The 27610-nt window shown below is 36.3% G+C and overlaps 3 protein-coding genes and 1 long non-coding RNA gene across 8 annotated transcripts; 3 read left to right on the forward strand and 1 right to left on the reverse strand.

Annotated features, from left to right (window-relative positions):
* The first annotated feature begins 1439 nt into the window (after positions 1–1439).
* Positions 1440–6735, forward strand: LOC130462545 (uncharacterized). The gene is made up of 2 exons (XM_056830999.1): positions 1440–1578; positions 2759–6735. The coding sequence occupies exon 2, from the start codon at positions 3143–3145 to the stop codon at positions 5924–5926; it is 2784 nt and encodes a 927-aa protein (XP_056686977.1). The 5' UTR covers positions 1440–1578; positions 2759–3142; the 3' UTR covers positions 5927–6735.
* LOC110791567 (pentatricopeptide repeat-containing protein At2g20710, mitochondrial-like) lies at positions 5970–12653 on the forward strand. The gene is made up of 4 exons (XM_056832820.1): positions 5970–6266; positions 6524–6610; positions 11176–11313; positions 11439–12653. Exons 1-4 carry the CDS (start codon positions 5970–5972, stop codon positions 12651–12653), a joined length of 1737 nt encoding a protein of 578 aa, XP_056688798.1.
* Positions 12654–16588: 3935 nt separating this feature from the next.
* On the forward strand, positions 16589–18817 carry LOC110791554 (uncharacterized). Its single transcript, XR_002534114.2, has 5 exons — positions 16589–17342; positions 17702–17770; positions 17881–17937; positions 18308–18388; positions 18558–18817. It is a non-coding gene; the product is annotated as an uncharacterized lncRNA (long non-coding RNA).
* Positions 18818–21957: 3140 nt separating this feature from the next.
* Positions 21958–26009, reverse strand: LOC110781574 (probable mitochondrial-processing peptidase subunit beta, mitochondrial). Of its 5 annotated transcripts, none has more exons than XR_008923084.1 (5): positions 25809–26009; positions 24660–24754; positions 24412–24549; positions 24153–24233; positions 21958–22350 (listed from the first exon to the last, which is right to left on the reverse strand). XR_008923084.1 is itself a non-coding variant. In XM_056831069.1 (5 exons), the coding sequence occupies exons 2-4, from the start codon at positions 24742–24744 to the stop codon at positions 24214–24216; spliced, it is 339 nt and encodes a 112-aa protein (XP_056687047.1). In that variant the 5' UTR covers positions 24745–24754; positions 25809–26002; the 3' UTR covers positions 21958–22341; positions 24153–24213. The 5 variants fall into 5 exon arrangements, 3 of the variants coding, with proteins under 3 accessions (XP_056687047.1, XP_056687046.1, XP_056687048.1); XR_002531744.2 differs by having other exon boundaries at positions 24153–24303; positions 25809–25996; XM_056831069.1 differs by having other exon boundaries at positions 21958–22341; positions 24153–24303; positions 24634–24754; positions 25809–26002.
* Between the last annotated feature and the right edge of the window lie 1601 nt (positions 26010–27610).

The following is a 27610-nucleotide window of genomic DNA, read 5'->3' on the forward strand; positions in this document are numbered from 1 at the left end:
AGGCTTTGAACCTTAGACTTCTCACTTGTTAGTCACATATGTTAACCACTATGTCACAACTCATTTTATTGTTTCTTATACGTTCAAAATTATATTAAGTCAAAAAAATTAAAAACATGATCTGAATCATTCCTTAATAGTCTCAGACCCCGTTCTTTTTGCCTTAACCATAGTTTCAGGACTTATTTGACATTTCAGTTTGGTTCAGTTAAGTTTAGTTTAGTTTAATTCAATTTAATTCAACTTATTATTAATATTTTTATTTTTATTATTATTAAGAAGTATTTATTATTATTATTATTATTATTTATTATTTATTATTTATTATTTATTATTTATTATTTATTACTTATTCCTTATTTCAGTAATACTTAGTCCAGATAAGTAAAGTAAAGTTAAGTTAAGTTAAGTTCAACTTAGTTCAATTCAGTTCTGTTCAGTTAATTTCAGTCCAGTTCAATTTAGTTCAGCTATAAAGAACAGGACATCAAATCATAAATTAGTCATTTTTTACGAGTTACTAATCCTTACGTGATAATATTTATTAAAGCATACTCGAAGAAAGATAAATTGTAATGTAACAAATTAAATTAGCAAGATAATAATATAATTGATCCATTTTCCTATTGTTCGGGGCATCGCATGGGGCACTAGCTAGTTAATTTTATATATGTATTGACTAGACAAGAACACACGATAATCTGTTTAAAGTTCAAATTTGAAATAAATTAAACATTCATTTTTTAAAATATAAGGAAAAAAATATCGGTAAAATGCTTGACTAGGCCATATAGTTGTCGGACCTGATCTTGACCAGGTTGTCGGATCGAAACCTCGCTCTTCATGATCGACAAACTGAAACATCTTGCGGGTTCAAAAGTGAACCCGACCTGAATTTTAATTGTCCGATTAATTATCCTATCCATACTTGACCCGAAATTATCTGCTACAAAACTAGCTTAAATCCGAGTAGACTAGACCAACACCCGAAATGAACCCGACCCGAATGTTCCAAACCCAATTTGTACCAAAAATATAAAAGAACCCGACATGATCCAACCGAAAAACGAACTCGACTAAAACCCGAGTGATATTGTAACCCAACACAACCTAACCCGACTATGACTCAAGACCCGAGATGACCCCCGAGGACCGTTTCCGTAGCTCTTGACCTTCCCCAATTCCCCAACCCTGAATAGTGAAGAACAAAACCCCTCCTCAGAGTCCTTGACATTGGCACATCAGCAAAAACACTACTGCAGACTGCAATTACCCATCTCTGTACAGTCCTCCTACTCCTCCATACCGAAAATGAAGTTAGGCCGCTTAATCAGTAAAACAACAAGTTTCCCCACTCAATTTCCACCATTTCGAAACGCCATTTCTGGGTTAACATGGTACTCAACGCAAGGAAACAGCGGACTTTACAGAAGAATGTTCCCAGTGGGAGTACCCACCCAATCCGCTAAACCAGTACTTGATCAGTGGGTTCAAGAGGGTCAAACTGTTACTCAACATGAGCTTCGGGTCATTATTAAGCAGCTACGCCGTTATCGCCGCTTCAATCACGCCCTTGAGGTCCTCCTTTTCTCTTTCTCTATTTTTGTGTGTTTCTTTTGGCTTTTTTTGCTGTAGTGTTTTGATCTTATTGAATAAAATAGTAGGATTTGAGGTTTTCATATGGGCTCTTAAGATTCAAACGTATGACATTGTATTTGAAGTTACTGAAAACCCGATTAGGTTGTGTTCTCGGACTCTTCGTCTCACTTCAAGTTGTTATGACAATTAGGCACTCCATTTTGGATCAAAATCATGCAATTTTTTCATGAGATGGTTGTTTTTCACTTCAAGCCAAGTCTAAAAAGAAGAGAATATATGTAAATTTGAATGAAGCCTGGAAACATTATTCTATTGCCTTTTGTTTTTGTTGGGGGAGATGATTTTTTGTTTTCCTTATTCTAAGGTCATATGCTGTGACATTGATTTGGGGTTACTTGTGTGTTCACTTTGAAGACCCTGAAATTATTTGGGACAAACCACCCTGTTGTGATTTCCGAATGAATGATTGTTTTTGTTGATGGGGACATGTCTTCAAGAAGTCCAATCTTAGCTCCAATTAGGATTTTCATACCCTTTTAGTCAGTTGTTAATGTTGTTCTTGATGCTAGTACGGGGTGGACATGGTTTTGATGCTGCCCATGCCATTGCCCAGTTGTAGGATGATTTTGGTACCCCTAAATCACTTAGGGCCTGAACCTGATTGTTTTTTTGTGTGAAAGTAGCTTTGGGTATCCTCTTCATTGCTACCTTAAGTTGCTACCAAGCTCTGCAGTTGGAAGTACACAGGTGCGGAAACTGTTTTAGTGGTTTATTGAATAGTTGGTCAGTTGGTGTTCCTAATTTCTAGCAGTGCAGTTGGGTAGGTGCTAGTAGTTGCTTACTGTCAAGGCATTTCGGTCTTGCTGTCAGGTTTTGATCATTCTGTTATAAGGGAGGATAGTTGCCGCAGTTTCAGCTGTGCATTCATAGTCTGCAGATGGCCTTGTTTCATACACTCTTCCTTGCCTCTTGATATAATCAGGCTGCTATAGGATTTTTCTCACTGACCTTTATTAGTGTTTGATAGCCTAGTTATTCTTGTTTAGCTAGAACCCTGTTTGCTGTCAGTTGTGAATAAAAATTGCCTGGTATATGAAGAGTTCTCTGTAATGGACCACGGTGGACCCAACTCTGATCCACCTGTTCTGGTGTATAGCAGGCGACACAAGAGAGGGCAAGCCCCCAAGGCACAAGCACCCACTGCAGAGGAAAAGCAAGTCAGTACCCGCTAGAGGACAAGCAATGCAGCAGCCACATTTAATGCTTTGTGTACTGGTAGTTTAGCCTAGTAATTAAATAGAGAAAGAGAGAAAAGAGTTGGGCATTGTAATTTGTATTGAGAATAGAGATTAGTAGCCTCAAGCTACCTTTGGAGATTTGTGACCTCAAGTCACTACTGTGTACGGTGACTGTGAAACAACCTTCAATCAATACCATCTTTCTCTTCTCTATTTTCTGTGTTTCCTATCAAAAGTGAGTTGTGAGAGTGAGTGCATTGCATTTGGTATCAGAGCAGCCACGAACCTGAGGGAGAGGAGCAGCCATGGTACAGTCGAACACGCAAAGAATAGACGCCATAGAAGGAGGACTCGCCGAAGTGAGTCAGCGCATGAGTACCATGGAAGAGAAGGTGCAGCAACTATTGACTGAAGGGACGGAGGCATTCCAAAAGACCATTGCCGAGAACTTTGTAGCCAAAAGCGCGGAAGACACACAGAAAACCCAAGAGGCAGTCGCAGCGGCAACAACGCGCTTGGAGGGAAGGATAGATAGGTTCAGGGAAGAGCAAGTGTCCCAAATGGCGTTGATGAAGAGGGACCAAGAAAAATTCCAACAAGAGGTGAAAACTCTCCTAACAACCCAGAAGGAGACGGTGGCGCAGCAGCAAGTGTCGGAGCAAGAGGAGGTACGGTCGGACAACTGGGTAGAGAAAAATCGGAACTTTGAAGGAGGTGGAGGTCATTGGAAATATAGGAAGTTAGATATGCCTCTGTTTGAAGGAAGTGACCCGGATGGTTGGATTTTGAGGGGAGAAAAGTATTTTGACTTCTACAAATTGTCGGAGACCGAGAAGATGGACGCCGCGGTGGTGTCAATGGAGGGGGATGCGCTGCGATGGTTTACCTTCGAGTCTCGCCGGAGACCCATGAGAACTTGGCCGGAATTGAAAGCTAGAGTCTTGGCAAAGTATCGCCCCACTAATGCCGGTACTCTGCACGAGCAGTGGTTGGCGACGACGCAGACCACCACGGTGGCGGAGTACATGAGGAAATTTATCGACCTGGTATCTCCGTTAGATGATGTTCCTGAAAGTATCTTGCTTGGGCAATTCATTAATGGGCTTAAGGAAGACATTAAGTCAGAGATCCGGGTACTGAATCCGTATACGCTGGATCAAGCCATGGACCTAGCCACGCGAGTTGAGGAGCGAAATCGGGTCCGGAGGAACGGATATGCTAACCACAAGAGTGGACAGTTTTCCTATTTCAGTAGAGGCCCAATAGCCTCCAACCCACCTCCAACAACTTCTGGGGCCCAAAACCAAATCCTAAATCCTTCCCACTATAACCCAATGTCTAAACCCACAACCTTCAAAACACCCACCCCCAGTGGATCCTACGGGTCCTCCCCAAACACAAACCCTGTAAACCCAACCCGTTCCATCTCTGTGAACTCGCGAAATTCCGGCACCGTAGAAACGAAGAGGCTGACGGAGCGCGAGCTACAAGAGAAGAAAGCCAAAGGATTGTGTTTTCGATGTGATGAAAGGTGGGGGATCGGCCATCAGTGTAAACGGAAGGAGATGAGTGTGATTTTGATAGATGAGGAGGACGATGATGGTGGAGAGTTAGACGGCGAGCTAGGAAGAGAATTTCAGTCCATGGAGATGCCACCAGAGGAAGAGTCGCCGGCCGTTCTGTCTATTAATTCCATAGTAGGCTTCACAAACCCGAAGACCCTCAAAATGGTGGGGCTGATCAATGACAACGAGGTGGTGGTTATGGTTGACCCGGGAGCCACCCACAACTTCATTTCGCTCCGGGCAGTAGAGAAGCTTAAAATTCTGGTTGCGGAGTCCGCTGATTTTGGAGTATCGTTGGGGAATGGAGAGGCAGTGAGAGGCAGTGGAGTATGCAGGGGGGTTAGACTGACACTCAATAATGAAATTGTAGTGCAAGAAGACTTCTTACCGTTGGAGTTAGGCAATTCGGATGTCATTCTCGGCATTCAATGGCTCGAGAAATTGGGTCCGGTGGTGACCAATTGGAAAACACAAATTATGAAGTATCAAATTGGAGGCAGCACAGTGACACTCGTGGGTGATCCTTCGTTGTCAAGATCGAAAATTTCCCTCAAGGCCATGATTAAGGTCCTGAGGAAAGAAGGAGGGGGGATTCTGGTTGAATTCAACAATTTGAATGAGGAAGGGCATAAGTCTGGTGAGTACCCAGACTTCCTACGCAGGGCACTAGAGGAGTACGAAAGGGTGTTTGCAGTACCTACGGGATTACCTCCCCGTCGTGAACAGGAACATGCTATTTTGTTAAAGGAAGGTAGTAATCCCGTCAGTGTAAGGCCTTATCGCTACCCGCAAATTCAGAAAGATGAAATCGAGCGACTCATCCGAGAGATGATCGAGGCAGGGATTATTAGACCATCTATCAGTCCGTTTTCTAGTCCGGTGTTGTTGGTCAAGAAGAAGGACGGGTCGTGGAGGTTCTGTGTGGATTATCGGGCCCTTAACAAGGAGACGGTACCGGATAAATACCCAATTCCCGTGATTGACGAATTGCTCGATGAGTTACATGGGGCCAAAGTCTTCTCCAAATTGGACTTACGGGCTGGTTATCATCAAATCCGGGTGAAGGAAGCTGACATTCACAAAACTGCATTTCGGACGCACGAGGGCCATTATGAATTTTTGGTGATGCCTTTCGGGTTAACCAACGCTCCAGCTACCTTTCAATCCCTCATGAATGAGGTATTTCGTTCCTATTTAAGAAAATTTGTGCTTGTTTTTTTTGATGACATTCTTGTGTATAGCAATTGTGAGGCAGAGCATGAGCACCATATGAGAATTGTACTTTCAGTTTTGGCAGAACATCAATTGTATGCAAACTACAAAAAGTGTGAGTTTGGGAGGGGTGAGGTAGCCTACTTGGGACATGTAATTTCTGGGGAGGGAGTAGCTGTTGATCAGGAAAAAATTCGAGATAATACAAAAGATAGGAAAGGTGGCATACAAACTGAAACTGCCACCCACGTGCAAAATACACCCGGTGTTTCATGTGTCCCAACTCAAGCGAGCGGTAGGGGTGCAAGCTGAGCCCTCACCAATACCAGACCAACTGACTTTCGAGTTGGAGCTCATGACAGAACCAGAAGGGCTGCTGGAAGTGCGTGATCAAGAGTGTGAGGATAAGACCACCAGGGTCTTGATCAAATGGAAAGGGCTGCCACAGTTTGAGGCGACTTGGGAGGATGCTCAACTAATCTCCGATCGATTTCCGGACTTCCACCTTGAGGACAAGGTGAGTCTTTGGGGGCGGGGTGATGTAATGGACCACGGTGGACCCAACTCTGATCCACCTGTTCTGGTGTATAGCAGGCGACACAAGAGAGGGCAAGCCCCCAAGGCACAAGCACCCACTGCAGAGGAAAAGCAAGTCAGTACCCGCTAGAGGACAAGCAATGCAGCAGCCACATTTAATGATTTGTGTACTGGTAGTTTAGCCTAGTAATTAAATAGAGAAAGAGAGAAAAGAGTTGGGCATTGTAATTTGTATTGAGAATAGAGATTAGTAGCCTCAAGCTACCTTTGGAGATTTGTGACCTCAAGTCACTACTGTGTACGGTGACTGTGAAACAACCTTCAATCAATACCATCTTTCTCTTCTCTATTTTCTGTGTTTCCTATCAAAAGCGAGTTGTGAGAGTGAGTGCATTGCATTCTCTCCCCAACTTTCGTAGAAAATGGAAGAAGTTAGTTTGTGTTTCTGTTGCTGTTGGCGTATTTTGAGCTTTTGTTACTCAGTGTTCGTTCATAAAATATCTGTAACTTACATTTTTTGGTAATGGAATATACTTTTACTTGCCAAATTGCTATTCCAGAAAAGAGGGGTGTTTTTTTTTTTGATGGGGGTAGGGGGGGGGGGGGGGGGGGGGGGGGAGAGGCAAACCAAGGTAGTGGCACAAATAGCAACCACAACAGATGTGATGAATAGAACCCCTACCCACCAATGACGGCCGAGTAGTTACACTCATCTGTATTGTGAAAGAACAAAAATCCAGGTTTTAGAAAGAACATATGATTAACTATAAGCGTAATTTTCAGAATAGAAACAAAACATGCATCCTCTAAATATTCCAGTCCATCAAAAGGATAATGCATTAGGGGGAATAAGTAGCTATAGCAGCATATTGGAAAAAATACAGTCTCCACAGAGGACGCATCAAAAGAGAAACTGTAAGCATCATATATCTACATAAACAAACATAAAAAGGGCGAATAAAACATATGAACCAGCCAGAAGAATAGCAGATCAACTGAACCATAGTAACTGCAGCATATAAACAACCTTTTAATGGACAATAATTGCGTAACCAACCAGCGAATAGCGATCTAGAAAAATTCTTCAACCATATAAAACAAATATTCCCTCCGCCCCTAAAAGATTGCCTAATTTGTAATTTTGGTTTGTCCCTAAAAGATTACTCCTTTTCCATTTTAATTAACATGGTCCTCAGTACACTCTCTCTTTACTCTATCTCCCACCCCACATGCAAAAAGACAAAACTACCTATCAACTCAATACAACTCTCAATAAAGTGAAATGAGGAACAAAGCAATTTGCAAGGGATGGAGGGAGTATTTGTATGATTTAAACCTGCTACAAGTGGATGCTCCTCGTAGTTTAGATTACAAAAGATCAAATAAAGACGCTGCCAAAAGATGCATAGGTAGAAAACTCGAACTCAAAGAATTAATCCCATTGCAAATTTGAGTATTCCTTTTATTTTATTTTTCTTCTTCCTTCCATATTACTATTCAAAGGTTCTGATACACATTTTCTTTTCTTTTTTGATAAATTTTCTCTATATTTGTTCATTTATCAAATCTGAAAACTAGCAAAACACCAAATACAAGGAGTAAGCTTTTAAACTAGAGAGGCAACCCATCTAGGAAGGCTCCCCTAAGGCCCTAACTAGAAAGAACAGGAAACAAAACTAAATCAAACCTATTAGCTACCTTACATAGCTTGTTTACATTGAAAATTCTAATACAAACCATGTACTGTATTTGCCTAAGAGCATCTCTAATGGTAAGCTAGTTTGACAATTAGCTTGTTATGCCACATAAGATTTCAAGCTATTTTATTGTCTAGCTAATTTATGCTCCAATGGCTAGCAAATAGCTTGTTATTTAAATAGGTCCTACTTGTTCCACTTGTCAATTATTTATTTGGCAAATTTGGGAGCTAGTTGTCAAGTAAATTAGCTTGTTTAAGCTAATTTGCTTGGCCAAGCTAATTTATTATCTTCACTCCAATGGTCTAGCTATTAGCTTGAAACTTTTATAAATTTCAAGCTAGTCCCTAGCTACAACCATTGGAGATGCTCTAACAAGCCATTTTATTGAAAATTCTAATACAAACCATTTTTTCCTTTAAAGCAAAACAGCACAGCCCATTTTAGGCCAAAACTTGGAAGTGAGAGCGTGAGACCAAACAAACCATACGAGGACCTGAAGGAAACAGATATACGGGGAACAAAGACCATGAGTCCACTTTAGCGAAGACCCTACAATCTAGGGATGCTAATGAGCCGAGTCGAGCTCGAGTTTGGCTAAGCTCGACTCGAACTCGAAAACTCATAGTCAAACTCGACTCGACTCGAAAACTCGCGAGCTTAAAATTTTCAAACTCGACTCGAACTCGAAAACTAAACCCGAGCTCGAACTCGACTCGAATTCAGCTCGAAAACTCAAAGTCGATCTCAAAAACTAAACTCAAGCTCGAACTCGGCTTGAACTCGACTCGAAGTCGGCTCGAAAACACAAGCACTCGAGCTAAAACTCGACTCGTAATCGACTTGAAAACCCAAAATTGAGCTTAAATTCAACTTTAATCAAATTTAAATCTTATAAAAAGTAAGTTTATACTCCAAATCAATATATCCATTAGCCCAAATGAAAGCCCAATGGAAGTGATTTGTACACTTTCATACTCAAAGAGTAATACTTATAACCCTTTTTCCCTTTCCTCTCTCACTTATTTACCAATGTGGGACAAAGTTAATATAACATTTTCTTCTTTCCTCCCTCACTTATTTACCCATGTGGGACAAAATGAATATACTTATTTCCTTCTTTCCTCCCTTATTTATGTACCAACGTTGGAGTAACGGTAGAAGACATTTTGACTGCCAAATAGTGTAATCCATATGGACGAATTAGATTATTTTTTTTTTGTCCTTAATAACTAACTTATTCATCCATTTTAGGAAGAATTTTTTTTTTTATTAAAGAATTAAAAAACATAAAATGATGAATAAAAATGATAAGATAAAACATTTATATTTTTATAACAGTTTTTATTATGTATATATAATTCGAGCTTCTCGAGCTTTTCAAGTCGAGTATCAAGTTGCTCGACTCGACTCGTTAAATTTTCGAGTCGATCTCGAGCTCGAGTCGAGTTTTGACCGAGCTTTGACCGAGTCGGGTTCGAGTAGCTCGCGAGTTCGGGGAGCTCATAAGCACCCCTACTACAATCTATCATAGGTGCTAAAAGAAAAATAAATAAAAAGAAGGGCACCAATACTCTTTTTATAAAATACCCCATTTTCCAAAGAGTACCTTGGCAATATAAGGAACTACTCATATTTCTGAACTGGATGATTGTGCTTTCCAATCCATTGTGCCTACTTTTTTTTGGTAAGCGAGTGAGATTTTATTAGTTTACAAGAGAGGCGAGATGTAGAGACATGTCTCTACCCAACTTTCTAAAAACAACTTATACACAGGCACAAAGGCCAAACAATCAGTAAACACAAATTACTGAGATTGCAACCAATACAAATCAGATTGACTAATCTTCTTGTTTAGCAGGTTCTTCACTCTTTCCTTCACGCAGAACTTGATCTCTTGCGCTGTTTTACGCACCTGTTATCTTGGAATTCCATAGAACATTATTACTCTCCTTCAAGATCATATAACCTGTAGCTAGCCACCACAGCAGAAACTCTAACCTGCTTTCTAAATCGCAAGCCTTTATATCCTCTGCCGATTTTAATATGAGTAAGATGTTACATTCATGTTGCTGTTATAGTAGTGAACAAACCACATTGCTACTAACACTATCAGGATAATGTTGAGACAAAGAAATTCAATGAACAAAAAAGCCATTACCATAGGCTTCCTTTGGGAGTATTTGTCATATTATTTGCATAACTGTACAGAAAGATTTAGTATTGTGTTTGTTTACATCATGTTTGAAAGTTTTTTTCCGCTAAACTTTATGAATTCTGGTACCGTCAAAATACTTTTGGTAGAAAAAGCACTCCATACTTTCTGAAATTTGGGGCATTTCATGATTATGTACATTGGAATTTAATTTACCAATATAGCTGGAGTAGAAGCCTGACAAGGAAATATTTAAACAGAGCTAAGTTTGTAAATGTCACATTTATCAGAATATAAAGCTATATAAGATGTGTGAGTGTGTGTGTGCACGTACTTTTTGGGATCGTGGGTGAAGTAGATGAAGATGGGAAAATAACATGCATTGCTTTCTCATATTCACAATTCACAGAGTAGCTTAGGACACAATTACTGTTTTGCTTCAATTTCGGTACGAATTACTGTTCATTGATTTGTGTCTGTTGCTGGAGAAGCAGATCTGTACCGACTGGATAGCATTGATATTTGACCGTTTTCCTCTGTAGCCAAATCAGCACTGTATCCTCTAAACACCAATAATACTGGCTGTAGGTCGTGAAACACTTTGGATTCGAACATTTTCATTAAATTCGGAGTATTTGAACATAGACGATGTTTATTATGTTGTCTTCATGAGTTTAATACAAATATTACTTCAAATCAATGGAAATTGTATGTGGAAGGGGATGGTGAGATAACATACATATTTGTAAATGTGGAAAAGCTTCTATGCAAAGAGTTTGTGGCTAGATTTGCTTTATCAGTGCTGCATTTTTGGTTGATTTTTCAGATTTTAAATAGTGGCATTTGGGTTATATTGGAGACCAACTATCAAATAAGGCTAGTACTTGTGTGTTACTTATTTTATAGGAGGGTAGCCTTGTAGGGGTGAGCACAACAGGCCAACAGGATACCTGTCAAAATTTCAGGAACCAAAAATGGAACCCGTTCTTGAAAATCGGAACTTGTTCATGTCATTTTATAAATTTAGCCCATTTAATATAAAGAAATCTGATTTATGACTTGGGTTTTGATTGTCTTATGGTTTATGATTTATGGTTTGGGCTTAAATTGTTATTCTATATTTATATTTCCAAAAATGAGTTTGAATTATTTTATATTTTGTGCTTACATAGCAATTTTATTTGGTTCCAGTTCCAGATTTTGGGTACTCGATATTGAAATCGATGATTACAAGGTACCAACGGGGTACCCATTCCAAAAAATTGAGAACGGAACCAGAGCCTGAACATGTTCCGGTTCCGGAACAGCAGGTTCCTCGGTAAATGTTTGCTCACCCCTAAAGCCTTGCGTGTAGTGTATTTCCATAAGTTTATAAAATTCCATTTTTAATAGATTTTAACTTTTTAATTCTAATGTCATTTCTTCTCGTCCATAGGTATCTCAATGGATGAGCGACAAAAGATTCATGCAACTAGCGGTTGGTGATGTTGCTATCCGTTTAGACTTGATTGCAAAGGTCCATGGAATTGAAGAAGCAGAGAATTACTTTAATAATATTCCAAAGCAGATTAAGACAATTGAAGTTCATGGGGCCCTCCTCAACTGCTATGCACATGCAAAATGTGAAGATAAAGCAGATGTTGTCATGCATAAGATGAAGGAATTTGGTGTTGCTCTGAATACCGTGAATTACAATGTTATGTTAAATCTCTACTGCAAAACAGGAAACCATCAGAAAGTAGATGCTGTTATTCATGAAATGGAGACAAATGATATAAAATTTGATAGAATCACTTATGGCATCCTGCTGAATGTATCTGGAGCTAACTCTGACGCTGATAAGATTGAGAAAATTCTAAGGAGAATAGAGTCTGATGCAGAGTTCAACATTGATTGGGCAATATATGCTGATGTTTCAAATCGGTTTCTTAGAGCAGGATTTGAAGACAAGGCTTTGGAGTCTCTTAGAAAATCAGAGAAGTTGGTAGCTTTGGGAAAGAAAAAGAATGATGCTTTTGCGTATCTTCTTACACTTTATGCTGCAGCAGGAAAGAAAGAAGAAGTGTTGAGAATGTGGAATGAATGTAAAAAGTTAAAGCCATGCAACAGAGACTATATTGCCATTCTGAGCTCAATATTGAAGTTCGATGAGTTAGAAACTGCAGAAAACATTTTCAAAGAATGGAAAGCCAGTGATCTTAGCAAAGATATCCGCATTCCAAACTTCTTGGTCGGCTTTTATTGCAGAAAGGGTCTAGTTGAGAAGGCTGAGGCTTTAATAGAGAGTATGAAATTGGTAAGTTGGGAACCTAATGCATCAACATGGTATTGGATGTCATTAGGTTACTTTCAGAGTAATCAGATGAAAAAGGCAGTGGAAGCAATGGAGTCTGCTCTCCTAAAACGTACGCCTACATCACGATGGAAGCATGACAAAGAAAACATGGTAGCCTGTCTAAAGTACTTGAAAGAGGAAGGAGATGTGGACAGATCAGGCAATTTTGTCGGTTTACTCAAGGACAAGGGTATAATTACTGAGGAAATTCATCACAAATTGCTTGCTTATTTTTCTGGTGAATATGCTTTTGAAGATGGATTGTTTGGAAACTTTTTAGGTGGCGATGAAGACTGTGCGGAGACGTTGAACTGATTAAAAGATATACTTGTCATAAGAGGAAGAAAAAATTGGGATTAGGTAGCACAGTCTCATGAAAACACAGTGTTCTTTTCGCAATTACTGATATATTAAGGGTGCATTTTAGTATTTTACAGGGGTAGTCATTTCAGTTTACATAAAAATCAACATTTCAGAGGGGTTATTTCTATGTGATATTGATTTAGAGACAAATGTTAGCTGGGTTGTTTTTGGTTTTCTTTAGTGACCATAGCTAGATTTAGAACATTAACTCGATTCTAACCCTAGGGCTTTACTTTGTATATTCACTTTAAAGTTTGAGGAATTTGTCCGAACTCAACCCAAAAGATTCATAGTTTACCCAAGAAATTAGACTATTTTCGACCCTTTCTCTTTATTCAATTCAGTTATTGTCTTTTAAATTTATTAAATTTTCACCATATAGGCGGAGTTCGTCCTTGTTCGTTAATCTCTTTATGGTGGAGTTAGTGTTAGTATGTTTGGTTTTTCGTTAAATCGTAGTGGATTACATAGAATTGATTCGTTGGTAAAGTTTTATGCGGGATCGCAACAAATATCAATTTTTTTGAGTACATTCATATGAATCGAGTGGAAATCATCATCGCTGCTACAACAAATCGTTTGACCAACAACTGTCATTTTAATGAAGAAAACATTTAATTGATTCGGTTGTCATGTATTTGTTAGATTTTTTTTTTTTTCCTGGTAGATATCGTATCACTCTTTATTAACGCAAATTGGATTATACACCTAGCAGAAGTGAAGAATTTGGAGAGAAAGAACACGAAACTTTTTGAGTGAGAATGTGAAATTTTGGAGAGAGAAAAATATTTCAGAGAGAGAATAGAACCGTGATTTTTTATTTTTTTTTAAAAAATATCATCATTAAACTAACTCCTAGATTTGGGGGAAAAATCAACGGTTTTTTCATGAAATACCCTCGAGGTTTCGCGTAATGCACCAAATACACCCGCGTGTTTCAAAATACATAATATACCCCTATTTAAACTTATTTGCACTAAATACCCCTGAACTTAACGGAAGTCTAACGCCGTTAGTGATTAACCCCAAATCTGTTAATTAAACCTAATTAATTAAAAAATTAACTCCTAATTAACTAATTAGCCCCCAATTAACTAATTAACTTCATCTCCTTGCTTCTCTTCCTCCTCCTTCCCACCATCACTCAATTCAACACCACCATTCTCCAGCATCCCAACCCGACACCACTACCCCAACCGGCGGCACCACTACCGACCTCCCACCACCACCACTACCGAACTTCCACGCCCATCTCCACCTACCTGGGGAACCGCAGCAGAGGCAGCGACGGTGGTGGTTCGACTCGCTCATTTCTACCCACAACCGCCACCACCCTTAATCAAAAGTCCCCCGTAAACCCCGCCGGCAAACCAACCTACGCTACTTCATGTGGGCCCAAGCATGGTGGATCGGCTCGCTCATTTCTACCCTCAACGCCCAATCTGAAGACCCAGAAACCCTAACCCCTAATTGATCAAACCCTAACCTTCATCTTCTCTTATCTTTCCCCATACTATTAATGGGATTATGGAAAAACAAAATTGGTGTTTGGGATGATTTGTGATGATTTGCGATGATTAAGCACAAATAATGGGATTATGGAAAAACAAAATTTGTGTTCCCGGCGGTACTTTGTAGGCGGTTGAATTTGGGATGTTCTAATTTTATTTTGGTTTGTTCTTGTAAATTGGTGTTGTGTGGTTTCATATTAGAATTGGGTTTGATTTGTTATCTGATTTCTTGTAATGTATCCCTTCCCCTCTCATTCGTTCAAGCCAATTCCATGGTAGTTAACCATGTATGTCCTTTAATCGAAGCCCAGATCCTCCACCATTGTCGTAGTAAAGCTCACAACTCCCTCCACTACTAGCAGCAACGGCGTTCGACTTCGACGAAGCCCACACGTAATTTAGTGTTAATGGTGATGGGGTAAAGGTGGAGAGATGAAAAATGAGAGACTTCGTGGAGAGTTAACAGAATTGGGTTGGGTTGTGGAGGCATGGGTTCATGAATAGGGAGCAAGAATAGGGGACGGTGAGGTGCGTCGGCGGCTCTGACATGTCAAGCGAGGGAGCCGGAGTATGCCGACGTGACGCAAGGGCCAGCGAAGGTGTTTGGAGGTACGGTGGTTATGGTATTAGGACGACAATGGTGGATTGGTGTTTGTTATAGTTAGGTAGTTATTAGGATTAGTTTAGGATAGTTTAGAGTTAATTAGGTTTAATTAGGTTAATTAAGGGGTTAATTAGATTAATTAGAGGTTAATTACTAACGGCGTTAGACTTCCGTTAAGTTCAGGGGCATTTGGTGCAAATAAGTTTAAATAGGGGTATATTATGTATTTTGAAACGCGCATGTGTATTTGGTGCATTATATGAAACCTCGAGGGTATTTCATGAAAAAACCGAAAAATCAATATCTATCTTTTTTTTAGGAAAATTTGTAATTATTAATCCAACCTTTGCCCGATTTTCTTTAATTAAGCCTACCTATGCGATATTTCTAAATAATCCAACCTTTATGACCCAACTACTATTATGCTATATGATTATGTGTAAATAATATGTATTCCTGGGTTAATGGTTGTTTCCGCATGATTTATGTAATATCATATGCATCATAACCTAACACCTTGTTGCTTTCAAAATTTCTTATTTGAAGAATGCTCCCCAATTGAATTTGGGGATTCATAGCATGTTACCAAGGTTTAGTTTCTCCCATTCGAAGGAGAGACTATGTGTACTCTGCCAACAGGGTACCGAGTTACTTAAAGTGGCTCAAGTTGTGTGTGAGCAATTCTTCCCGTTCACACGGTCGTCTCAACCTCCCCGTCACATTAGTATCCTCCTCTTTCTTTCGTCGTATTTAAAATTCCACATGTTCTCAGGGGCACATCTTCCTGTTTATTGCCTAAGCTTCAGTCTAAGTGGAAAAGGGAATGTGGAAAGCATATTTTTGGTATGCTTTGGTGCACTAATATCTTTACGAGGTGGTTCCAGCATTCAGAGTCCAACAAGCAAAGTGTTCTATGTTTTTACGGTTTTCTATTTTAGTTGGTTTGTAAGAGCTAGTAAAGCTCGGCTGTGTACGTACGACCATCATAGTTTTTGTTTTGGTAGTAGGTTGTACTTTGTAACTTTATTTTGATTAATGTACGATTATTCTATGTCCAAAAAAAAACGTACAAAAATTACAAAAAATACACAGCTGATTTCAAAATAAAACAAAAAAATTCCCGTTCAATATTGCGCAGTTTTTTTTTGATAAACAAATTAATTCATTGATAAAAAGTCATACGACATCTACATAAAGATTTAAATCTAACAAATACATAACAATCGAATCAAATAAAAACTTTCTTTCACCATTGCTACGATCGTAGTATATCAAACATTCTGTATACCCTCTTTTATATCGCTGTGATTTACAACCTTCGTTGACGAGGGAGTCTATAGATCTGTTGTAGCCGTGACAAATATGATTTCCGTCTGATTCGTCTGATTGTAGTTGAAAGATTGACATCCTCTTCGATCCCGCATAAATCTTTACCAAAGAAATAACCTGAACTAAACTAAACACACAAAACTTAACTAAAAACAAACCCACCATAGGGGTACTCACTACACCGAAACAATCAAACCCACCATAAGGGTATTTACTACACTGAAACCATGGAGTTTTATTGAGATCTAACGCAAAAACATAACAGAATTGAAAGAGAAGGGGCGAAAATAACCAAATTTCTAACCAAATTTCAGAAGAAAATTGGCTATTTCCGCCTTAGAAAATCCTAATTTTGTAAACCCTAAAAAGAGAGAAAAAAGAAGAAGAGTTCAATATTGCGAGTTACATTAACATGAAAATAATTTTAGTAATTATTTCAAAAAGTAATAAGCAACCTTTACGATCTTCAGCTCTTACTTTAGACAACCGCAATTCTCTGATCTCAGCTTGTACTTCAGCAAGCTCCCGTTCTTTATCTCTGACTTCATTTTCAAGCCGATTCAGCTCAATCTTAACCAGATCCGACCCATCAAGGACATTCAACAACTCATCCGCATCCAGACTCTTCCCTTCTTTAAACGATTCCGACGCCACAAGCGCCGCCGGAGTCGGCAATAATGTATATTTAGGTGGCATTGTTTCAGGATTCACTACAACAATTTATGGGTTTAGCGGCATTTGTCTAGCGGCATATATAGTAAATGCCACTACATTACACTTTTAGGCGGCATATCTAGTGGCATTTTTTTTATATGCCACTAAAAGCCCAAATTTTTTTATGCGGTGCAATAGCATATTGGGCGCGCTTATTTGGGCAAAATGAAACTGAATCGCACTTCAGGTTTTTCCAACCCCCAAAAACCCTCATCTTCATACTCTCACCTAACTCAAAACTTAGGTCTCAAACCCTCATCTCCTTTAAACATTTTCTCTCTTATCTACAATTCTATCTGCTCAAAATTAAAGATTCAATCCTTGGCATAATAGTGTTGAAATTCTTATTGTCGTTACAAATTTTTGGATTATCTCTCACAATTGAACAATTGAGGCGCAGCTTTGAGGCGGTTGCTGCAATGGTGATGGCGGCAGCAAGGGTTTAATTGGTCGGCTGTTAGTAGATCTTCTTTGATCTTGATGGTATACTCAAAGTTCCTTTTCTTTTCTTTTTATTTGTTAAGAGTTAAAGTTCATAATTAAGGTTTATTTTATTTTATTTTACTTTTATAATCTGTAAGCTTTTAATTTGAGATGGTAATTCGTGTCTAATGGATGAATTAAGTTTCAAAATTGGTTTCATTAAAGTTGCATTACTAAAGTTTTTGACTTTGCTGCCATTTCTGTTTGGTCTTATACGCTTGTAAATGTTCTTGTTTCTTAGAGCCAAGCTTATTGGCGAAAGTAATAGAATTTTCCTCATTTGTGTTTGAAATTGAGCCTTGAACACAAATAAATTTGTAGTCTTAAACAACTTCATTTAATTTTGTACTCTTGACCAGGTGAAAGCCGTGCAGACCACTAAAAGATAAATAACCCCATTTATTGATCTTTGAGGATTTGGGAAGGAGGTAATGGAACTTTCCTCATTTGTGTTTGCTAATGTTTTTAAATAGTGCTGAGACCAATATGTAATTTTTTCGTGAGAAATAACCTGATTTATTGATCTGTAATAATGCAGACGATTGTAGATTATTTCCCGAAAAAAAAAAAGACAGAGCACTTGATAAATATCAAGGTAATTTATGAATAATTTTAATGCTTTGGTTGTTTTGCAAATATGACCCTTATTGTATGATGATTTTTTATGAGTAACATTTTGATTAACTTGTTTTGGTTGTTTTTAAATTCAAAGCATCATTCATCACCTGTTAGCATCAAAGTATGTAAAACAATCAATGGGAAAGAAGTGGAAAAATTATATGGGAGACTCAAACTTGTTTTCAAATGAAATAACAAATATTCTTAAACCTAGGCCTGATTGTGTGTCGGAGGGCCAGTGGCTTTGGTTGGTAACATATTGGAATTCCCCTAACGAAAAGGTTTTATTGATAATTTATTTATCTTATCTCCCCTCTGTGTGATATTTTGATTTTATGTATACATAGAAAATTCGAATGAGTCGTGAGCTACAAGTTATGGCGCATACTGGTGGATCAAAAAGCTTTGCTTGTTATGTTAATGAGAAGGTACTTAGTACATCTTGCATGGTTAACACTTTTCATTTAGGGATGAGTTTGAGCAAAATGATATGTGATGAAAGGTGTTGTACTGACCAAGTATACTTTATAATTTATACTTGAATCCTTATTTTTCTTTTTCCATTACATTATTTCTTAACATGATCTTTGTTTTCAGATTATTTTAATCGAGTAGGGCGAATTCGTCTATATTATTCGTGAGGTTTGATGCTGGTTTTTGCTGGTTTTTGCTGATTTCGGAAGCTTGTGAAGTGTACAACATAGCCTTTGAAATGAGTTTTTTTGTGTACTTTATAAGTAGTACGAAGTGTGTATTAGAAGTTCGACAACATGCAAAATGTAATGAGAATTTTGTGTACTTTGGATAATGTAACTACAACTATGCATATATATACATTAATTATTTTGCAACTATTATCCATTTGTGTATTGTTATGGGAAGTGAAATATGAAGATTTCAATGTAAGTGAGATGAAATAGAAGTGAAAGCATAAGTAGGAATGCAGGACAATAATACGCGTTTAGGAATAGGATTCTAGCGGCATTTATTTCACTCTTTACCGGAAAATCAATTAAATCCCACTAGAAGTTCTCCCGACATTGGATCTAGCGGCATATAGGTAAATGCCGCTACAGGTTTTAGCGGCAATTTTATATGCCGCCTAAGAACAAATTAAATGCCGCTACATCCCTGGTTTGTTGTAGTGATTATTCTCCGTCGCCATTAAAACACTAAGTTCGCCGCAATTACTAGGATCCTGCTCCGCCATTGTCTAATTCTGATTGTCGAATCAGGAGTAGTACGTTTTTCTCAAGGATAACAATCAAGTATCCAGTAACTAATTTGCCCACTTTCTCTCTTTTAATCTGTAATTTGGCAGCAAACTAAGGAAGAGGATTTATATTGTTGAACTTCAATTAAGTTTTAAGTTAAGTCGTCCAAGTTAGAATTTTCAAATTTTAAGGATCAACTTAACCTCAAATGTCAGCGATACGGGTCAACCGATGAAGCTGCCTCAACAAGGATGATTATTCATTCACAATTCACAACCATAAGTTTTCTTGGGTGGAAGTGGAACCCCCAAGTAGAGCACACCATTATAGACAAAACAGTTGATGCCACTTGTTTAATCAATAAGAAGATCAATCCCACTTGTATGGACCTGGTCCACGCTACAATTACCGTGGACCAGGGTATTTTTGTAAATTAATGTGAATCGGATAATCGACGTCTTATGTTATAGAAACTATAGGTTATGTAAAGTAACTATATCTTCGGAATAGTAACTATGAAAAAATAATAATAATATAGTCATTTTGATAAGAATAATTATTCTATCCAAAGAGTAACTATATCATATAGAATATTAATTTTAACTGTAAAACAATTACTATAAAAATAAGAATAATTATATATTCATTCTTGCAGACAAAAAAAAGTAAATTATAGAAACTATAGGTTCTGTAAAGTAACTATATCTTCAAAATAGTAACTATGAAATAATAATAATATAGTCATTTCGATAAGAATAATTATTCTATCCAAAGAGTAACTATATCATATAGAAAAGTAACTTTAGCTGTAAAACATTTACTATATTATAAAATAAACAATATGATATACAGATGTTTTAGAGGTCATATAGTAACCTTTTCTATTGTATAGTTACTATTGTATATCACATAATTACTAAAATAAAAAAAAGTAACTACATCAAAAGTAACAGTAATTACAACTTCTAAACAGTAATAAAGAAAACATTAACTACTTGGTTAGTTGTTTTAGCTACGACATTCTAATTATTTGCATCTATTAAATAAATCAGGTTAAACTCAAATATTTTTTGAACTAAAAAATACTAATCGACACGTACGTCCACGTCTCTTTTTTCCAACAGCACGTCCTCTCTTTCCTCTACCACGTCCTTGGTTTCCATTGTTGTCAGGATTTTCTTCTTCTCTTACTTTTGTTTTCCTTACAAAATTTATTTTTTGCACGACTTCAATTTTGGGTGCATCATCTTTGTATTTCTGAATCAATAATATTTAAACTAAGTTAATGATTTAACATTTAAATATGAAAAAATGACATAGTAACTATGTAAAACATATAGTTTCTATCATGCATCATATAGTAACTCTTAGAATTAACGATGGTAAGATACTCGCAAAATTGCAGATATAGTTATTGTTATTGTTATAGTCATATAGTTACTGTCATAATAATATAGTCACTTTTATTACTAATAACATAGAGTACAAAGAAAGAACATAAAAAAAACATAATGATAACATAGTAACTATTATACATGATATAGTATCTCTTAATATTAATGATAGTCATATACGAGCAGGGTTTCAGATATAGTTATTGTTATGATCATATAGTTATTGTGTTCATAACATAGTAACTCTTATTACTAATAACATAGAGGACAACAAAGAAGCTGGACATAAAAATAACATTATAATATACATAAAAAACTATACCTAACATATAGTTACTATAATACAAGATATAGTACCTATAAATATTATTGATGGTCATTTAGTCACAAAGTTGCAGACATAGTTGGTGTGATAATAATATAGTAACTCGATCCATAATATAGTAACTACATCACTAAAAATATAGAATAAACATACAAAACATGCACACAATATAATAAACTAACATAGTACCTATTTCAAACATATAGTAACTATATAAAACATACAATAACTATTGAAGAAAATAAACATATGGTAACAGATCATGATAAAATAAACATACTACCTATTTCAAACATATAGTAACTATATAAATAATATAGTAACTATTGAAGAAAATAAACATATGGTAACCAATCATGATAAAATAAAGATAGTACCTATTTCAAATATATAGTAACTATACAAACCATATAGTAACTATATAAAACATATAGTGACTATTATTATAATATAGGAACTATTGCACACATATAGTAACCATTATAATCATATAGTCACTATCTAAGAAGCGGACAAAAACATACTCTAAATAACATAGTACATAACGTAATCATATAGTAACTATTATTCATCAAAAAGTCACTATAAACTGTTCATAACATATTAATTCACTACTACAAATCCCGCGTTTTAGCGACGCCTTTTAGGCCTTTTTTCTGACGCCATTAGGCGTCGAGAAATTTGTCCTCGACGCCAACAAGGAGGCGTCTAGAAAATGCGAGTCGAGAAATCTCGACGCTTTGTTTTGTCGTTAGCTATGACGCTTTTTGTCGTCCCCCTTTCTGTTTGGCGTCGAGATTCTTGACGATTTAATGCGTCTTGAAATTTTGTGGTGGCGTCGAGAATATCTACTAACCCGCCTCATCCATATTTACATATATAATATTCTCGACACTCAAAGGCGTCCAGAAATCTGTGTTGGTGGGAATTTTGAATATAGTTCAGCCTAATACCACATCAAAAAGCGTCCAAATCTTTCCAAATTTTTTGTATAATTTTCTTCCCACCTATTTATATATATAATATACACTATATTCATCATAATTAAAATTAAAGAAATAAGATCAATGAAACCTGAATTTTGAATAATTGGTATCCGATCAATGTAACATTTAAATTAACTTATACAAATCTAGAAGTACATAGTTAAAATCCATCATACACGATAATGTTACTAATTATCCATAGTACATGATAAAGTTACTAACCAAATTCCATAGTATATAAATGTTACTAACTAAATAGTCCAAAATATCATAAAAAATACAAATTGTATCTACTATAACCTAGAAAAACTAGGATCTAATAGTGATAGTAACTTATACGAAGCTCAAGTGTCCTTGCCTTCCTTCTCATGTTGCTCCTTACACTCCTCTTGTTGAGGGCTGTCGGGCCTTGCCTTGATCTTCTCAAGAAAACTTTGGAGAAGAAGAAAGCTTCAACGCTCCCTGGACGATCTTCAAAGAAAAAAAAACAAAATGAAGTAAATGCCAAGACAGTTTAATTCCATGTCTATGACAACATTTTACAGAAAACAACTAGCCCTTTTAAAATGATGGGGGAGGAGAGAGCGTGAGGGTCACTGAACCAACAAAACAACACATACAAAATTACCATTTCAATAACGAATCAAGTCAAAGAATTCAAACAATAAGCACAGGCTCAGAGCTCCTCACATCTCCAAGACTCTTAGAGCTGCTTACAGTACTTTTGTTATTGCCAGAGCTGCTTACAGTACAATTGTTATTGCCATATTCTCTACTAAGAGAATAACTGTATTGTTGGAAAAACTCCAATAGTACCCAGCATCTCTAGTATCATTCAAGGTTTTTCTTCCCCATTTTAGCTTTAATTGTTTTATTTAACTATTTTGAAAGAGGGGGTGGAGAAATGGAAAGATGATAAATATACATACCAATTATGGTCTGGAATCTGAATCTGCAACAAACAGGATTCTTATTTTCCATGTAATTCGCATGCTAAAGAATTCTGACAAAGTAGTCTACCCCCATCTGGCTACCCAAAGTGTTTTGGGTATTTCATTCACAGCCATATATACTACATCTAGGTGGCATATGCATCTCAATCATGCCATCAAGAAAATATATTCAGAAATATCAATGACCCTGAGCAAAAGGTCTTTATTACAATTGCTTGTCTTGTTTCACACTCCATTTAGATACCTCCACCAAGGCCAACCACAAAGCACTTCAAAGTCTAGACTATGCTTACACTCAATAAACCAAGAACCAATGCAAATAGAACTTTATAATACGGGATGACGACTAAAGATACGATTTGTCATCAAGAGATTCCACCCATTTTGTAGTAGTGATCTGGAAGAAAGAAGAACGAGGAGTTACTTACCTGTTCTGGCATTTTAACATTGTATCTACCACTACAAATAATTACCCTTTTGAGTTCCATTCCTAAGACTTGTTTTGTGCACAATCTAGAACTTCCTGTATGAACTTTATCTAGAGGTTGAGAAAATAAACCATCAGCATCTAAAACACTCTCATCTACCATGTATTTCATATTATCTAGAAATATGCCCTTATATTTCGCAAGTAAAATTATACAACATAATCAAGACACGGTATTGCAATTAACATGTGACCCTTTGTGCATGCGCAGAAACCCGTTATATTGCCTTCAAATTTAATTTGTTCACAGTATGCCAATTAAGATAACCAATCAATCAAATCTTGCAATGGAGATTGTCAAACCATGTTCAAAGTAAAAGTTTAAATCATCTAGACAAATGAGACTAAGTCGAGTTTCGCTTTTTACTGAACACGGAGCTACAAAGTAACAATGTACAGTGAACCATACATCTAAATGAAAAAGCCAACCTACATATGAACTAAAGCAAAGCATAACAGTAATATCAATATATAGATAATATATGTGACTTTAAACAATAAATATCTTAGTACTTGACCATATATAGATAGAAAAAACAGACTTACCCAAGCTATTATAGCTAATGGAATCATCATTCATATTAAAATACTCTATTGAACTAACCTTGAAATTATAACATGTTACTCTACCAAATATCCAACTTCCAGGTCAAAGATATGGCAGTTCAATCAGAAGGAAACTTAAATAGAGAAAAATTCAGGATAACGAAAGAGGATTAGTAATTTGTCCTCACAAGGACCAACAATTACATTAGAGTATGAGATTAAGAAACCCACTAGTGGTACAACTTAATCATGATAACAAAGAGGTCAATGGACTATATAACACTCACCCCATATGGTTTCCGCCACTAGCCTTTTTGGTCCAGGAGCTCAACATTGGCTTCATAATCATCAAGGCGAAATCATCGAATCTGTGTATGATGTTCCAATGAAGGCAACAGTAAAGTGAGCCAACTCAATATCATCATCAATTATTCTAACCTGATTTCATACAAAAACACAGATATGCACACATAAAAACTATGTTAAGGAGAAAGTTAAATACTACTTCAAACAACTATATAAAGTACTAAAGAAATATACACGCACCTCCGAACCAGTGAATGAGGTTGGTTCCTGGACAACTAATTGAGCAACGATGGTTGGATCTGTTGAAAACTTTGTAAAAAAAAATTCTACAAGCGCTACAGCATCCTCGTCTTTAACAACTCCAGAGGCGACAATGACCTAAAATTTCCAGCACCCTCTAAAGTATCAGCAACAACGAATCAAAATTTTATCTCTATAAACATAATTTTGTAAGAGCATAACATCATGGAGATGAGTTTTAGTGATACTCTTGACATTCTCAGCAGGTCCAACAATGGTTCTCCCCTGAGGAGTGTACTGGAAAGCTCTTGCATGCAAATGATCAAAGATCATTTCTTTCAACCTATACCAGAAACAAAACCACATATCAAATAAACTTTAACAATTAAATATACCCACAGTGTGTAGTTACAACCCCAACAAAATATAAATACCCAAATTCAACTAATGAGCATTTATGACCTGATAGAACAATCAGAAGTAAGTTGTGTTTACTTTTCAAGAAGGCGATTACATGTTTGCATTATCGTTTCTAAATTAGATTGAGTTAAATCCTTGCTCAGTCTAAAGGACTCGTACATGAATAAATAGACTCCGATAAGTTGATTTAATATTTTACCCAAACTACAACTACAAAGTGATCTAATTTTCAATCACAAAAGAAAAAAAACTACGACTATATGTCCTTCAGTTAATTCACCTAGACAAGCTATTTTAAGTCTTACAGAAAACTTAGCAACCTGAATATAAAACTTCTTGTTCCCATATTCAAGGTACTAAATATTAGAAACATCCACAGAGGAATCCTGAAGTATAAATTTGTAACTTTTCTGATTTGATCAAAATAAAAAGCTTAACCACATATATGCAATATTAGACTCCCAAGAATTAACATCACAAACTCACAATACAATTCAAATTCTAACATATTAACATCATTCACATCACCAAAAATCCAATCAAATACTGGTTCATTTAACTAAGAACAAACAGCTTAAAATTCGAATCTACGCAATAAGTTTTATTATTTTTTCTCAAATTTCATATGCTTAAACTGAAATTAAAAAAAAATGAAAACCCAAATTGGAGATATTGGAGTCGGATGAACACTTGAGAGAAATTAATATCTGTAACATCTAACAACCAAAAAAACATGAAAATTTTAGAAAACCTAAAATGTAACCCCAAATCAAAACGAAACTTTAATCGGAATATGAAGTTGGGAGAACTAAAAATGAGAAGAAACTAGAGAAAGAAACAACAGACGAATCTGAAATAATGACTTTGCCGACGGACATCAATTCATATACTAGAACAAGATCTGGAACAAAAACATCAACTTGAGGCAAAAACCTAAAATATCCAACAAACTCAGAACATGGAAGATAAATTCATACCTCAAATTCTTTAATTTCGTTTACAATTTGTTGTATTTCTTGAAATTGAAGGAAATATTCGACCGTGGGAGTAGATCTGGAACTTTCAATCTGAGAAGTGAGAGAAGAGTAGAAGATGATTATGAGAGAAGGTGGGGGTTAGGGTTGAGAGAAAGAGGAGAGTGGTGCGGGTTTATTTTTTCCAAATTAACATGAATATGCACGTCCACGTGCAAAGCAGGTGGTATTACTAAAATTCTCGACGCCAAATGTCGACTAGAATTAGTTAGACAACGGATGATGTCGAGAAAACACGAATAATGTTAACGCTGTAGTGCAGGTGTCGACCCCTTCGCGTCGAGAAAACACCCATTTTGTAGTAGTGATTATCTTAAACACATAGTTACTGTTTTAAACTTATAATAACTTTCTAAAAAAATATAGTAACTATTTTAAACACATGGTTCATGTTTTAAAGTTATAGTAACTTTTAAAAAAATATAGTTACTCTAAAAACTACTACTAACATAAACACAACGTAATGAACATTTCAGTGACTATTAAAAACACTATTTTGCAACATAAATTAAAGGTAACTATATCATTTATATACTAACTATGTGAAACACTAACCCTAATTTCAACAAAACAACAAACATTTCAAATCACTCAACATAATAATAACTATTGTACACATATAGTAACCATTAAAATAATATAGTAACTATTGTACACATATAGTAACCATTAAAATAATATAGTAACTATTGTACACATATAGTAACCATTAAAATAATATAGTAACTATTGTACACATATAGTAACCATTAAAATTACACAGTACCTCTCTAAACCATATAGTTACTGTATTACTCATATAGTTACTATTTGAAATCGTGAACTCACTGATCGAATTCGCGAAGTGAAAACGATATTTTGGTAAAACACAAACATTAATTTCTCCAAAACAACAAATATTTTCAATTTTAAATAAAAATAGACTTAAAATTCTTTAAAAAACAACAAACCGAGATGTGATCTCTAAATATTCTTGCGAAAATTTATAGACGAGCGCAAATTCTTCGATTCGGTTTCGGCAACGACGAACCTCCTTCTTGATCTACAACTTCCTCCAATTTTTCCTCATCTAATAGATCCAATTATAAGATAATTATGAAGAAAAACGAACAAAACCTAGAAATTTGGGCTAAATTTTGAAAGCATAGAGAGAAAATGAAGAGAGAGAAAATGAAGAGAGAGAAATGAAAGAGAAATGAACAGAATGTAGATCTGAAATTTTGAAAAATAAAAAGTTTAAAACGTATATAAAGTGGGACAAACACAAATCGCATTGAAACTCTACAAAATACATAGTAACTCTTTAAAACACATAGTTACTGTAATACACATATAGTTACTATTTAAAATCACAAAATAACTGTCACGTGACAGTTACACATGTTTCTCATACAAATTACTCCGTTGCCCTGGTCCACGCTAAGTTAGCGTGGACCAGGTTTATATTAGTGTAAATATAAGACGATTAATCAAGATCTTAATAAATCTTATATTGGTCTTGTCCCAAAAACGGATAATCCAAACTTTTATCTCGAATTTTAGACCGATAGGATTGCGTAACACTATGTAAAAATTAACTACCAAATTATCGGTCAGAAGAATTCGTCATTTATTAGGTGATGTTATTAGCCCGTTACAATCTAGCTTTGTGCCAAATAGAGGTATAGAAGAAAATACTATTATCATTAAGAAAGTAGCTCACTATATCTATAGGGCTAAAATATAATGGCCTTAAAGTTAGATTT

This window comes from Spinacia oleracea, chromosome 6 (genome assembly GCF_020520425.1).
Source record: "Spinacia oleracea cultivar Varoflay chromosome 6, BTI_SOV_V1, whole genome shotgun sequence".
Taxonomy (NCBI): domain Eukaryota; kingdom Viridiplantae; phylum Streptophyta; class Magnoliopsida; order Caryophyllales; family Amaranthaceae; genus Spinacia; species Spinacia oleracea.